The 16,807-nt window shown below is 35.6% G+C and overlaps 1 protein-coding gene across 1 annotated transcript; it reads right to left on the bottom strand.

Moving 5' to 3' along the window:
• Window positions 1-12,015: 12,015 nt before the first annotated feature.
• LOC145812788 (uncharacterized) lies at window positions 12,016-16,001 on the bottom strand. The gene is made up of 2 exons (XM_082908010.1): window positions 15,356-16,001; window positions 12,016-12,155 (listed from the first exon to the last, which is right to left on the bottom strand). The coding sequence occupies exons 1-2, from the start codon at window positions 15,999-16,001 to the stop codon at window positions 12,016-12,018; spliced, it is 786 nt and encodes a 261-aa protein (XP_082764136.1).
• Between the last annotated feature and the right edge of the window lie 806 nt (window positions 16,002-16,807).

Raw genomic sequence — 16,807 nt, 5'->3', positions numbered from 1 at the left:
GAATTATTATCAGATTGGTTTAATTAGAAGATTTCAAATAATTGGTGTTTGGATTCATCATTAATTTGAAGTTGATTAACTTTATCTTTTAATTTTTGTTTTTCTTTACATTTGTTAGAATAATGGCCTTTTTTACCACAGTTATAACAAGTAATATCTTTATTAGATTTAGATTTTGGATGAGATTTTTTATAATATTTCTTTTTGGGTTTCGTATAAAATTTATCATTTGATTTTGAAGGTGAATAATTCTTTTTATACTTATGAGAATATTTGTAAGATGATTTATGTTTATTGTACTTGTGTTTTTTACGATGAGAAGGTGCTACAGGAGGTAAACCGTATTGTTCACAGAAATTACCTAATTCATATTTAGCTTTATGTTTAGCTTTAGCAGCTTTTTGACTAAGTTTAAGATCAATACACATTCTTAATCCTTCTTTTTGAATAGTACAAATGATATCACCATAAGTTAAATTATCATATTCAATAACACCAGTAGGTTGACTAAGGACATCTCTAATTTTGTGAGTAAAGAGACTAGGTAAGCCATTAATAAATTTTTCTTTCCAACAGGATTTAGTACAATCTTCTCTTAACATAACTCTAGAAGTAAATACATCTTTATACCATCTAAAAGCGCTTAATGTTGGACAAGTAAGGTTACTAAGTTGATCATGTATGCGAGAATATATATTAGTAGGGATACCTATGAAATGTCTGACGATGGTATAGATTAATGTATTAATACCATCGGGTTTATAATCGCCAATAGTTTCATCAAATATAAGTAAATCATTTTCATCTTTTTGATTAGCATGTAAAATTGATTCGTGTTGATCTTCATTAAGATATTTTTTCCACCAAGATTTGAGCATACCAATAAAGCTAGAAGTAATTACGGAAAAAATTTCAGGTTGAGTATAATCAGGGTAGTTACTATGATAACTATTTGCAACCATAGATAAATGATTTAATTATATATATATATATATATATTGTGTGTGTGTGTGTATCAACTTGTAATCACTCTCTTTCATCTCAATCTTTCTTCTCTCTGTCTCGCACTTATCACTATTCTCTTCATCGATGCCATCGCTGCTCTCTATCAGCACCACCACCACTCACCATGGAACTCTTTCTTTACTGTCTTCCTCACCACCATCGTTTGTAATATCCACAACTTCAGATCTGAGATCATTTACTATTGTCATCACCGAAAAATGATGATTTACGACCGGTTCGTAAACCTCAAATCTGAGATCCTTCACTTCACTCTCTCTCTCTCTCTCTCTCTCTCTCTCTTATTCTTCTTCTTCTCTTGATCCTCCGTTTTCGAACTTTGTCTCTCTATCTCTCATTTTTTTTTCTCATGATGCTTTGTTCTTTCAATAGTAAAATTTTACTCTGGTTTATGACACAAAACTCTTCTGTAAAACCATCATTGTAGCTTGTTTCAGAGTAAAATTTTATTTTGAATTATAATACACTTTACTTTGATTCAGAGTAAAATTTTACTCTGTAATTAAAAAATTCAAAATAAAATTTTATTGTCATTAAGCAGATCAGTATGTTGTTAACCAGAGTAAAATTTTACTATTATGAAAATAGAGTACATATTAAATGAATGAACCAGAGTCAAATTTTACTTTTAGATCTATAAACAAACAAACAAAAAATTCTTAATTTTTCATTACAATATCTCGATTTCTCATTTTTTTGTCAAATCTAAGTTTTTGTTTTTATTTTTATTTTTGATCTGAAGTTATTAATCTCAAATATGAGTTCGTAAATATCAAATCTAAGATGGTGGTCGTTTAATGGTAAAAATGGGGGTTGTCAGCCGATGATAAGGATGAGCGACGTTGATAGTCGATGAAGATGGTGGAGATGATAAACAACCATCGAGTTGGTGAAAAGAGAGAGAGAGAGAGAGAGAGAGAGAGAGAGAGAGCTGTAAAAGAAATGAAAGAAAGAAAGGGTATAATGATCAAATAAAATATTCAAATAACAAATTTTGTCCTTTATACAAAATTTTATAATTATAAGGGGCTTTGAAAATACTAAATTTTTTTTTCTGTCCTTTTAATAAGAAAAGGAAGCTAAGAGGGGCTTATGGACAAATTTCCCATGTTTTTAGGACACATAAAAATAGAGTAAATTATAAGTGTAAATTTCATTTTTATTCCTATATTTTTTTCTCGATTTTTAATTCAGACTTTGAATAATTTTACTTCAAATGTTTTTGAAATTGTATCATTTTTACCCCTACCGTCATATTTGTAACGGAAAAAGTTTAAAAAAAATTATATTTTGGCCTCAAATTAAAAAAAAAAAAAGATTCAAACACACCATCTCTTACCCAAATTCACCATCTCTCATCTTTTTCCAATTTTCTCTCTCCTCCGCCCTTACAAGCGCTGCCACCACCACCAATCACCACTTCAATCACTCAATTCTCCAAATTCACTCACTTAATATATATACATGCATACATACACACATACGCCTCATGTATATAATATAACAAAAATAAATCTTCTTATTCTTCTTTTTCTTCTTCTATACTAAAGATGGAAAACAATTCCAAATCCATCACTTGTGAGATATTGTCCCCCCTATGTGATTTTTGGAATAAGAAAACAATTGTCTTGTATTGCAAAGCCAATTCGGCTAAGCTCTGTTTGTTCTGTGACCAACGCGTACACTTGGCCAATTCTCTCTTACTCAAATACCTTCATTCCCAGATCTATGACAATTGCAGATCTGCCACCGTGTTGAATTTTCAAGATTTGATGGTGATAAACGAGGACGGCTCTAGCTCTATTTGCGTTCTGAGTTTTGAAATCCCGAATTTGAAGAGTTGGAAAAGTTGTGGCAAATATAACAATGTGATGTATAAGTAGTTAATGGAATTGGCTAAGAGGGAAATGGAGAAGGTAGACGAAGATGTGGATGAACAACAGCGACCTAGGACACCTAATCAATGTGTATGTGGTGGTCAAAAGCAACAGGGAAATCTGGAGCTTGATGGTATAAAATTTGATAATTGGAGGGGATGATGAGGATATATTCTTGCATCACTATACAATGTTTTTCTCTCTGTTTATGTTGCCAATAACAACAACTACAACTGTAGATCCAAGAGAGAATGCTTGCATTGTGGAAGTTAACAAGATATGGAATTGTAACCTCCCATATTAGGCCCTAGTTTTGACCTAAAACTTTTTGTTTGTTTGTTTGTTTGTTATATTATAGAGATAAACAATATACCATGCAATATATGTATGTATATATATTGAGTGAGTTAATTTGGATTTGAGAGAAGTTGGGTTGGAGAACTAGGGATGGCAATGGGGGCTAATGGGTGGATAGTAATTCCCCATCCCCATTCCCCTATAATTATTTTTTCCCATTCCTCATTCCCCATTCCTCATGGGTACTACCCTCCCCATCTCCTAATGGGTTTGGATTTTCCCCAACCCAACTTGACCATTTTTTTTAAAGATTCACAACCAAAGCTAAATATACATTCTATCTTATTTTATTTTATTTGACTCACAACAAAATCAAATACACATTAACATTGTCACATTATTCTTGTCAAATTTTATATATATTTAGAATTTTTTAAATTTATTTAGAAAAATTCTATTCCTACAAAAAAATTCCATTTTCTTTTTTAATCTTTTTTTTAAATTTTTTAAAGTTTATGTATCTCCTTTGCCTCTCTATTAATTGATCTTCGATAATCTGAAGGTGAGTTGTTACTCTCGTTTCCATCTTCTTCTTCTTCTTCTTCTTCTTTTTTTAAATTTTTATTTGCATTTATAGAATGAATTTTCTTGTTTCAACACCTCCTGCAATTATTTTATTGAATTTCTTTCTGATTTGATGGTAACCTTAAATTGAATTTCCTAGTTTTCATCTTAACTAGTGATCATCACCTTAATTGAAATTTTGTACATTTTTTTCTTCAATGTCCATATTTTGGTTATAATTAATTGTGCGTTTTTGATCGATAGTCACAATCTTGTCGTCGCTAGATTGTCGCCATCGCAAATCGTCATTGCTGTAGTGAGAGGATGAGAGAGAGTGAGAATTAGAACTCTAATTGTAAATAAAAAAGTGAAAACTAGGGATGTCAATGGATAACCTACCATGTTGGTATCTATGGAGACCCAACCCAAATACATCGATTTTCTCCTTTTTTCTTGTCCGTCAGGTAAGGTAAGTGGTGTTCTTTAAATCTCCACTGGGGATGAGTACCCACTAATTTCCCCATCTTTTTTTAGGTACATCGAAAAATAATTTCTCCATATGTTTTCACTATTCTATTCACAATTAGAGTTCTAATTCTCACACTCTCTCATCCTCTCACTACAGCAATGGTGATTTGCGATGGCGACAATCTAGCGGCGACAAGATTGTGACTATCGATCAAAAATGCGCAATTAATCATAACCAAAACATGGAAATTGAAGACAAAAATGTATAAAATTTCAACTAAGGTGATCACTAGTTAAGATGAAAATTAGGAAATTCAATTTAAGGTTACCTTCAAATAAGAGAAAAATCCAATAAAATAATTGCAGGAGATATTGAAACAAGAAAATTCATTCTATAAATGCAAATAAAAATTTAAAAACAAAAGAAGAAGAAGATGGAAACGAGAGCAACAACTTACCTTCAGATTATCGAATATCAATTAATAGAGAGAAGAATAAGATACATAAAAAAATTTTAAAAAAAAATTAAAATTAAAAAAGAAGATGAATTTTTTTTGTAGGAATATAATTTTTCTAAATAAATTTTAAAATTTGTAAATATACATAAAATTTGACAAGAATAATGTGACAATGTTAATTAATGTGTATTTGATTTTGTTGTTGAGCCAAATAAAATAAAATAAGATTGAATGTATATTTAGCTTTGGTTGTGAATCTTAAAAAAAAAAAAAAAAAAGGGTAATGTTAGGTTGGGGAAAATCCAAGCCCATTAGGAGATGGGGAGGGTAGTACCTATGGGGTATGGGGAATAGAGAAAAATAATTATAGGGGAATGGGGACAGGAATTAATATCCACCCCCATCAACCCTCATTGCCATCCCTAGTGAAAACATATGAAGAAATTATTTTTCATTGTACCTTAAAAAATAAAAAATAAATAAGAAATATGGGGAAATTAGTGGGTACCCATCCCCACCTCATCCCCAATGAAGATTTAAAGAATATCACTTATCCTACTCGACAGACAAGAAAAAAAAGGGAAAAACCCATGTACTTGGGTTGGGTCTCCATGGATACCCACATGGTAGGTTATCCATTGTCATTGCTATGGGGAATTGAGTGATTGTGGTTAGGGGTGTGCGCGGTGCGGTTCGGATGGTTTGAGAGTAAAATTACAAATCGAATGGTGGGTTAGCAGATTAGCGGATTGACAAATTACGGTTTGAACGATTTTTGGCGGATTGAAGATTATTCTAACTAATTATCATACATTTGCATAATATATAACACTAATTTGTATAATATTTTTTAGATATATAACACAAAGTAATTTTACATAATATGTTTCATAGATATAACCACTAATTTGTAATAAATTTATTATCTTAAATATCCCTTACACTCATTTTTACGTTGATTTTTCATTAGAAGTTAAAAAATATACACGTATTAACTATAGCGGAGTGGAGTGGAGCGGTTCGGTTGGCGGATTATAAATTTTAAAGTTTAAACCGCGATTAGCGGTTAGAGCGGTGCGGATTGATGCGGATCGGTGCGGTTTTAGCGGATTAGACGGTATTTTGCACAACCCTAATTGTGGTGGTGGTGGCAGCGCTTGTATGGGCGAAGGAAAGGGAAAAATTTGAAGAAGATGAGAGACAGTAAGTTTGGGAAGGAGCTGGTGAGTTTGCATTTTTCTTTTAAAATTTGAGCCCAAAATATAACTTTTTTAACTTTTTCCGTTACAAATGTGACGGCGGGGTAAAAATGATACGATTTCAAAACCTTTGGGAATAAAATTGAAATTATTCGAAGTCTGGCAGTGCCATTGAAAATCGAGGAAAAATATAGGGGTAAAAATGAAATCTTCTCAAATTACAAACACATCTCCTTAGATTTGTTTGAAATAAGAATTTTTTCTGTGATTTTGAAAATTATATCATACTCTTTTGAGTTTCTAATCACATAACAAATGATTCATTTCATTAATACATTATCAAGTCAATTAATAATTTTTAATGATATTAGAAATATATTTCAATTAACAATTTAGGTAATTTTATTGTTACATAGGAGAATAGTTAGAAATTTTATTTATTTTTGCTAATTCTATTAAATAAAAATTTATAACAAAGAAATATTTATAATTTTCAAAACTATAAGAAGCAATTCGTATTTTTAAGTAAATTTTAAAGAGTATATATATATATATATAATTTATCCTCATAACAACATAGACAAAATAGAGAAAGATCACAAAATATTTTCATAAATTTTTGTTTACTATTTTATACTTTTTTTAATGCACATTTTATTTCCATCTCAACATTAACAGTTGCTTTTGAGGGAATTTTTGTTTTTTTGTTTTAATAGGTAGAATATCTGGGAAATATTATGGTGCTGTTGTTTTTTTTGGCTTTCGAGAGTTAATAGTGTAAATTTAAGCGTGCCAGCAAAGATCAATTAGTCCTTACAGAATTTATAATTGCCAACCAATTATCAAGCGATTGTGTTGAAGTTTTTTTAGTCTCAATGAAGAGGACTTTTGCTAGTGACTTGTTTAGAAGAAAATTATGAATAGTAACAAGTAAATATAATTCAAAAATCGAATTTCATTAAGCAAATGAAAACTTACAATGAAGTTACAATGACCTAGCCTCGACGAGGTTTACAACAACAAACTACTAAAAAACTAATCCTAGGGATTGGAGTGCAGTACAGGAATTGAAGTGCTGGAAATGTAAAGAATTGAAAATGTAAAACTGGAAAGAAAATGAAGTAAATAAACTGGTTTCTGGATCTAAGACTGGGTCTTTTGTTTTGGGGCCTTCCTTGCTATTTATACTTCCTAGTGGTAACTGTCGAAATGGGCTTCCAACTGTTGAAGCGTCCTCCCATGATTAATGAACATGCTCTCTCACAGTCAGTCCCACTACGCCACTCTTGTAGTTAGGCTACCCTCCTGATTTTGAATTTAAATTTACGAGTAACCGTTTGGGCACATCATCTTGTGTCTCTTGACTGTTCTAGTGCTACGCAGATCCATTATTACCAATACGAACTGCCACGTGTCCGACCTTGATTGGCAACTCATATTAACTCCCCAAATTGCCCTCCTTGTGTCACGTGTTAAGTTGTGATTGGCTTATACAAAATATGTAGCCAACATTACCACCCGCACTAATATACCTAATACTTGGTGATATTAGTGGACCAATGCACTTTGCCCACCTCTTAGGACGTGTATGGACTTGGTTGAAGTATAACCATTTTCTTAGAAACGAAGCACTGACCTTCATTCAATCTTTCCCTATGCTTTAAATATTCCCTCCATATTCTGCGAATACGAAGAGACTGGTACATCTTTAATAGCCAAACCAACCTTTTCTTACATTAATCGAGCATACGAGGAGGCATTTGACAATGATGACCGCCCTTAAAAGAATCTTCATGCATTTATTGGCCACATTTATCTGCCCCCATTCATACAAGTTATGGAAGTTTTTGCAACTTATCAACCTTTGGACCAAGAATCTACTAATTACAATTCTCTGGATTAAGAACTTGCAAAAATGGATATTGGAAGTTCCTCATCTGCCCCAAAACTTTCTACATGGGATGAAGCTGCTTCATCATCTTCTAAAAGTACTGGCTGGGACGCTTGGCCCACACCCACTAAACCTCAAACAAGAGAACGAATACACCATCGATTTCCTAAGTTTGATGATCGCACTGCAATTCACCCCTCCATGCGCAATTCTGTAGTATATCCATATATTCCCTTCGACTGTCTTCACAACCTTGAAGACAACCTGCTTTCGGCATGGTATACTTCTACCTTACCATCCAGAATGGTGCGAAGGACTTCACACCCTACTGAAGCCTTGGGAATTAGTCCTGCACTTTTAGCCAAAAAAGCAAAACTTTGCTCTTCTAATTGGCTAGAATATGTGAAGAAGCCTGAATTCTCACATTCATTTGGAGGGAACCCCACTGCTTGTCTCTTACCCTCTAATCCTAACTGGATTGAGGAACTGAAACTCATATTTTTCGAGAGCCTACATTTTGCTCCTTACTAGGCTTCGGTTCCTCCTACTCGTTACCAACAGTACAGAGCTCAGACTCTGCTTGCCGCTTTCTCCCATTTATCCTTCAAAGTCCTTCAAGATGACATCCCTCACAAGAACTTATTATGGTCTTATGATATTGTTTCTTGAAGCCACATCATCAATCCTGTGGCCCAAGCTGAACTTCATACTTTCTTGGATCAACTTCCCTTTTTACTTAACTGGCACACAAATGCTTCTATTACCAGTGAGTTATTGGGGAATACTTCTGCTGCTCGCATTCAAGTTCAGTATGAAGCAAAGAATCTTCTTAAAGAATGTGAAGACTTTAAAAACCAAGATCCAGAGTATTAGGAAAATGCCACTATGGATGATGCACCTGAAAAGGAAGAAATAAACGAGGTGGAGAAGACACTTAAACAAATATAATTTGAAATGAAGGCCCAGCAACTCTTTTTCCAACTAAGGGCTCATCAATTAGATAAACTAAATTTAGATAGGATAGAAGATAGGTTAGAAAAGAATATGTATTTATTGAATTTTGCTAGACAAAGTTCCATAATCTTGTGACTTTGTCTATTCCTTATTTTTACGAAATTAAGAATGTAGCCAAGTAGGTTTCCCAATGTAAACATTACTTCTCAATAAAACTGGGTTTCTCAAATTTCAATTGTTATGGTCTGGTGTTATGTTCCAATTGCATGGTTAACATAATCTATGTGAAAAACAGCTTTGAACTCACCAATCTTACTTCGAAACCAAGTTTAAATGCTTCGAAGTATGGAATTTTTTTTAGAAATTACACTGCTTACTCTTAAAAAGCTTTCCTAGATAGAAAATTCAAGGTGAAATTTCATGTAAAGGTAAGTCTTTTGGGTTTCTTCATTTTTTGACCAAGAACTGGTTTTGTAGTGCTTACTTATTTCAGAACCCAAAACTTAAAACAGGATAAGCATTCCAAAGATTCATTTGAAGGATATTACCTTATAAAGATGTCCTAGGAGTATGCTTATAATACCTTCAAAGAGAACAAGCTGTAACTAATGTCTTTCTAAGGCATAAACTCCAAAGATCTTGGAAGGAAACTGGCTTCGAAGCCAACTATAGGTTTTCGAAGCCAAGCTGAGCGTTTAAAATATACTTCCCTCCCAAAACTTACTCTTAAAAGAGACTTTCTATGATGTGGTTTTGAGACCCCTTGTGTTTTGACACTAGAGTTTTAATTCCTCATGAGTCAAAACCTTCAAATTATTTATTTTGGGTATACTTGACCCATTAGGTCAACTTGGTAATTTTTTGGATGGAAAGGTTTAAAACCCTTTTCCTTCATGCTTTATTTATTCACTTGCCCAAAATTTCCCTTCTCATCCCTATTGCTCTTGTCTACAACTTTTCACTCTTTATCCACCTTCTTCTTTTAACTCCTCGATAATGGCTTCTTCTCCTCTAAAAGTACTAGTTGTTGAGCGCGTGAGCCCCATCTGTGGCTTTAAGGAGACTCATTAATGGGAAATGTGACAAATACAGAGCCAGTGAACGGTGTGCTGTCGATAGACACATCCTCATTCACCGTCACCATGCTCAAGGAGAATACGTGCTTGGACCCATTTGTAGGGAAGCCCTTGCTCAGCTCCCTGCTTTATACCCGTGTCTAGAGGATCATTGCCTCCTTTATGAGGGTGGCCTTGACTGGGGGAGCTGGAGGTTGAACCGACTCCACTGTTACTGGCCCACCCTGAGGCCTGAATGAGAGGAATGGTACGATCGAGTTGTTCTTGCTAGGATATTAGACCTTCAAGAACTCTGTCTCCTTAACGCCCTTCGATTAGCCATGTTTTCTATTTTTGAAGACCCTCTCCTCATACTCGTTGCACTCTATTTTTGGAATCCATCTTTCAATTTTTTCCAATTTCGATGTGGTATGATGGCTCCTACTGTTCTTGATCCATCTCTTAGGGTTATTTCCCATTGGTACTCTTTTTGGCCCTGATTACCCTGACCTTAATGTGCCTTTTTCCATTCCCCCTCTTAACTCCTCCTTTAGTGATTTCGCAAATTTTGAAAATCAAAGGGAGGGCCCTGTAACAGACCGAGAATTCTTCTATTTTCTTTTATACTGGCTTTGCAAATTCTTATTTTGCACTTCTTTTCAGAGGATTATGCCTGAGTTTGCTTCTCTTGCCAAGGCTCTTGCTTTGGGAAAGAAGATAGCTCTAGCTTCATATGTTTTAGGCCACATATATAAAGCCTGCTCCCAGTTTTGTGCAAAACCTTTGGATGCCAACTAAAGGAGGTTATTCTGGATATTGTAACTTTGGCTCTTTACCTACTTTACCGATTTACACTCCAGATGTCTGAGGTTTTTGGTACCAAACCCTACTACTTATGGAGAAAAATACGCTAGAGTTTCACTCTACCCTTCTAACTTTTCTTACTACTTCACATTTTTCCACCAACTTCCAGCTTCCTCTCCTTCTCACACCTTTTTCTGTCCCTTCGAAGCCAATGTTGACCTAGCATGGTTAAAGACCTTCTCAGCTAACAGAAACAACTCCCAACCTCAACACAATGACATGTGGGCTTCTATCTTAACTCCAAGGGAGCTTTTTATTGGCACTTTACACCCTCGAGCTTACAAATGCATAGCAGAAACCTATTGCCCTACTCAATTTGCTATGCAATTTGGGCATACCCAGGGGATCCCTATCCCTCTATGTAGCATACTTCGAAGTATTCCCCGCTGCTGCTTCCATTTCTCCTGCTATCCCAACTCCTACTCTTGCTGTGTCAGTCCCTCTTCCTAGAGTCACCAAGGCTGCTTCGAAGAAAGGTACTCATTTCTTCTTTTCCTTCTCCTTTCATTTTATAATATTCTGTTTATTTGCTTATGGCCTTTATTTGATGCAGGAACCTCTCAGAAAAACTTTCCTCAGAGAGCATAAGCCTTAACCATTCTCAGGAGCAAGTAACAACAATAAAAGAAGAGAAAGCTCCTACTTGACCCTAAAGAATAAGAAGTATCTGCAGCTCATACGGATAAGGAGGAGGCAGAGGAGGAGAAAGAATTGCCATTAAAAATAAAAATAAAAGATGTGACAGTCTCTCTTTCTGATTTTACTAAGGACCCTACTCACAAGGTAGCTACAATGACAGTGGAGAGAGAACAATCCAAGGAAATAATTGTCTTCCAAAGGTCTGAGAAAAGGAGACAGCAACAGATACTAAGGAATGGAACTGCTGCTGTTGATGCAATCCAAAGGGAAACTGCAAGGAGGCAACAAACTGCTGGGCACTACACTCTTCGTAGTTCTCCAACCATCACTACCATTTCTAAGGCTGGTAATTTCTCTTAATCCCTGTGGTAATTTCCTTTCTCAAGATTTCAGCATAAAAACTCACCATTGCTTCTTATTTTTTGATTCGCAATAACAGTTATTCCACCTCCATATCCTTCAATACTGGCTTCTTCTGTTTTGCTTGAAGATGAAAGGTCATTAGAGACAGCCTCAAAAATGAGAAAGAAAAACAACACCGAAATGCCTTTAAGTGTAGAGCCCATTCAAATAGTACTTCCACTTCCTAGCCCTACACTTTTCATACTTTCTTTGAGGCCAAGCATCCATATTTCTTATGCCCGGGCTTAACTCCATATTTGTCTCATCTAACCTTTGTCTTAGCCCAATTTACTCTTCTTATAGTCCTAGCTGCTCCTTCATCACCTAAGAAGGCCCAGTTGTCACCTCATCGTCAGTGATAGCTGGTGCTTTCAAAGAAAATACTGGTAGCTCACCAATTTCTTGTCCACCATCCAACTCCAATCCCTCTTCCTTTGATCTGCTGGTGGCCAAGACTATAGACACTGCTGGAAGACCTCACACTCATTTTCCAGTCCGCATGTAACCATCTTTTCCTTTCACTAGTGATTCATTTGTACTTTCAATGTCAGAAGAGGAGATGGATACTTTTGAAGCCTGGCTAGCTAGCCTATTTGACATGCCTTCCTTAGTTCAATTAACCAGCAGTGAAGCTGAACCATTGGTCCTTGCTGACTTCCTCCTAGAAATTTTTTAGAGTTCCTCTACTATCAGCAGAGTTCCTTCGCCTCTACTAGACTTGGGCCCCGGTTTAGAATTGTTGACATTATTCTCAAGGATTCCATTCAAAGCCTTACAAAGACCTATCATTAAGAATGGTTTCCTCCAATGCTGCAAAGTTATTGAGCAATGCAACATGGCTATTTCAAGCCACTTATCCCAGGCAACAACTACCATGGTTTTCTATGTCAATATCTGCCATATTGCTAAAGCTACAAAAGAGAAACTACTGAAGGATAAGGAATTTGTTTCCCATATACATACTGAGATATTTGAATTAAAGGGACAACATTCTTCTGCTTCTCAGTTTCGAACTCAACTCTTGGAGAAAAAGGCCCAATTAGAGGAAGGGTTAGCAGTAGTTAACCTAGCTTTGGATCGTACTGCTAAAAAGCTACAAATTACCAATCAATGGCTAGTTGACCGTAGGCAGGACATGGCTACTGTCACGACCCAAAACTGCCCTTATAGGTTTAGCATCGTGACCAACCAGTAATCCTTGGATTACCAAAGGCCTCTTAACAGGATAACATATAGTTAGGGACTGCGGAAGAAAATATATAAAAAATACATTGTCCATTGAGCTGTGAAAACGTACATGGAACAGATAATTTTAAATCTTAAAACTAAAATACAGTATTTATATGCCACTCCATGTACATATAACAAAAAAACCTTTTTGTAAATCAAAAGAAATAAAGTCTTATACATCCACAAAAACACAACCTCTAAACATGACTTGACCGGGAACTTCCTCGGGAGGCACAAAGGCTAGCTGACCAAAAACTAAGTCATCAGGTCCTCAACTCTGAGCCTGGTCACATGCATGATCACCTACATATATAAAAAAAATAATGAGCGGGAGCCTAGTGAATAATAACAGAGTAAAAGGTTAAATGAATGATGTCCCGTAATTAAGTCCGTGTGTAGAACTGATTCATATTCGTGATCTCATTCAATGCATATATATATATATATATATATTTCAGGAATCATGCTTGATAATTCATAGTTCATCCATTAGCGCTAACAAATCATATACAGAACATCATAGATCATACTTGTCAGTTCCATAGAGGAACCTCCGGCCAGGTACGGATAACTTACCAGTTCCATAAATGAACCTCTAGCCGGGTAAGAATAACGTGCCAGTTCTATTAAGGAACCTCCGGTCCGGGTACAGATAGCATACTTGAATCATAACATTAATGTCACACACACACACACACATATATATATATATATATATATCAGAGATGAACAATCATTCATAGTGCATAAACATAGTATTCATAGGACAAATCTTATTCCATATATAGAAAATAATTTAACTTGAACATAGCTTTACTAAGTTATTACTTACAGATAACCGGTGGCTCCAAATAGACGAGTAAAGTAGGCAATTCACTTAACTTGAGGCACGTGACCTACATAACATGACAGATACATATATTAAAACACACGCTCGAATTATACGTAACTTATTTCATTTGTCCTTAGTGTGTTTCTAGCCCTTATCCTCATTATAGTGTTTTAACCTTGGCCTAGGAATGCCTAGGATGGAATGAGGATGCTAAAATGTATTTGAAAATATTTTCCAAAACTTGCTGAAAACAGGGTCCACGCTCGAGCGTGGCTTTCCTCGCTCGAGCGAACATGTAAAATGTGAGGGTTCGCTCGAGGGTAACTTCCTTTGCTCGAGCGGTCTGCAAACTTTGAAAAAGTACTAGTTGCTCGATTTTCTCGCACGACGGACGCTTGATCCCCGCTCGAGCTTGAGTCTCAGACCTTCACTCGAGTGTAACTTTCGTCGCTCGACCGATCTGCAAAAACACATGAACTTCTGGGAGCATGCATTTCACGCTCGAGCGGACTTCTGGTCACTCGAGCGAAAGTGTAAGATTACAGGGTCATCGCTAGAGCGTAGAATCCAACGCTCGAGCGGAAGTGCAAAATCTGGAATTTCCAGGTTGCACTCTCCAGTTTTAAGCTCGAATTCTACACCCCAAAACTCATCTTCTTGGGCCAAAATTCTGGAGAACATCTAAGAACTTGTAAAATATCATGGTTTGAAGATCATTTCATGAAATCAAGGCCTAAAAGTATGTCAAACATGCAACAATTCAACTTGAAATGTAAAAACATGGTATGAACATGACATGCATGTGTTCACTTGAGTTCATGGCTTCTAAAACATGATCAAATGTGATCCATTGATGAGAAATGTTATGAATTCTTCAACTTATGCTAGAATTACAACATGTATGGGAAAAATCTTTGAAAACAACTTCAAAATGCTATAAATATGCATGCATATATGGAATGACTTATCTTTCTTCAATTCTAGCTCAATCCTTACATGAATTCATCTAATTCACTTGTTTTCATACATTATTCAACTACATTGCAAGGCCAAAGACTAAAACTCTTACCTAGAGTATCTCCAATAATTCCTATCAATTCTCCCATATCTCAACTTTTGATCCCAATTTTCTTCTATCTCACTCTCTCTCTCCCACGTTTATTTTTTGCTTGTGTGTGTGTGAGCTCAAATGTATTGAAATGAAGAAAATAAAGGGTGAAGGCATATAAGAAGCCTTATGTAGGCTCATTTAATGATAATTAATTAAGGCTAATTAAGTGGGCATTAATTTAATCGTTCCAAATCAAATTTTGATTAAACCTACCATAATGTTCTAAAAATTCCAAATAGCATATAAATCAAGTCAATTTTTGAATCGGACACTGATAAGGCCTTTAATTCGCAAACCGAATAAAAACATGAACAGATCTTTCTACGTTAAACAGATATAAACATAAAATAATGCAATGAACATGTAATTAACTCAAGATTTCTTCTTAATTACTTGTTAGGCATACTTAAGCATGAATTAGCGCTAATCATGGGTTGAGGTTATTACAGTCTTCCCCCCTTAAAGAGTTTGGTCCTCCAAACTCGAATTACCTTCATTCTGGAAGAACATTAGATTCAAAGGAAACAACTTAGGATATCTTCTCATCATGTCTTCTTCTGTCTCCCAAGTTATATAAGTTCCTCCATGATTCTGCCAATCAACCTTCACTAACAGAATTTTCTTGTTCCTCAATCTTTTGATTCGACAGTTCATAATTTGCATCAGCCTCTCCTCGTATGTATAATCATCTTTTTGAAGTACATGAATCGACTCAATCACATGTAGCGGATCTCTCAAATAATCCCGAAGCATAGAGACATGAAAGACATTGTGCATGTTTTCTATCACCGGAGGTAAGGCTACTCGGTATGTTACTGAATTAATCTTCTCGAGAATCTCATATGACCTAACATATCTTGGCGTCAGCTTGCCTTTAACGCCAAACCGAGTTTGCCCTTTCATAGGGGTCACTTTCATGAACACATAATCACCAACTTCATACTCCCTATCTCTTCTCCGGACATCCGCATAACTCTTTTGTCGGCTTTGTGCGGTTCTTAGGCGTTGTTGAATTAGTTTCACTTTCTTAGTTGTTTCTTGCACCAGGTCTGGTCCCAATAACGGTCTATCACCTACTTCGGCCCAACAGATTAGAGATCGGTATTTTCTACCATACAGAACTTCGTAAGGAGCCATACTGATACTTGAATGGTAGCTGTTATTATACACAAACTCGGCCAATGGTAAGTAGGTTTCCCAACTGCCTTGAAAGTCTAGAGCACACATTCGTAACAAGTCTTCTAACGTTTGAATGGTCCGTTCAAATTGGCTATCTGTCTATAGGTGATAAGCACTACTTAGCCTCAATTCAGTTCCCAGAGCTTGTTGTAGACTCTACCAGAATCTTGAAATGAACTTAGGATCTCTGTCAGACACCATAGATACTGGCACGCCATGTAATCTCACATTCTGATTAACATATAAGGTAGCCAACTTATCCGCATTATACAATGATTTAATAGGTAAGAAATGTGCGGATTTAGTTTAACGATCAACAATTACCCAGATAGAATCCATACCTCGAGATGAGCGAGGTAATCCCACACTGAAGTCCATGGTGATATGCTCCAATTTCCATTCTAGTATTGGAAGCAGTTGTAGCAAACCAGCGGGTCATTGATGTTCAGCTTTGACTTGTTGGCAATGCAAACATCGGGCCACAAAATCTGCAATGCTCTTCTTCATTCTAGGCCACCAGAAATTCTGTTTCAAATCATGATACATCTTTGTATTTCCCGAATAGATAGCAAATTTCGAACTATGAGCCTCAGTCATTGTGACAACCCTCACCACTGATTAGTGCTAATCTATGATTAAGCGTGCTAATCTATGATTAAGCATGTTAAGTGACTGATTGACTGAAATTCTGACTGATTGATTGAGTGTATTAGTTTGAATGCATGTCTATCTGTTTGACTGCTAATGATCTGTTCATGTTTTAT

The sequence above is a fragment of the Camellia sinensis genome, chromosome 2 (assembly GCF_055761805.1).
Source record: "Camellia sinensis isolate YWXY chromosome 2, ASM5576180v1, whole genome shotgun sequence".
NCBI classification, from domain to species: Eukaryota; Viridiplantae; Streptophyta; class Magnoliopsida; order Ericales; family Theaceae; genus Camellia; species Camellia sinensis.
This window is presented reverse-complemented; position numbering and strand designations above follow the sequence as displayed.

Coding starts and splice junctions, on each gene's coding strand:
- LOC145812788 (XM_082908010.1), bottom strand. CDS start 16,001: ATGGCTCCTTACGAAGTTCTGTATGGTAGAAAATACCGATCTCTAATC. Junction 12,156..15,355: donor AATGTTCTTCCAGAATGAAG/GTAATTCGAGTT, acceptor GTCTTCCAGCAG/TGTCTATAGTCTTGGCCACC.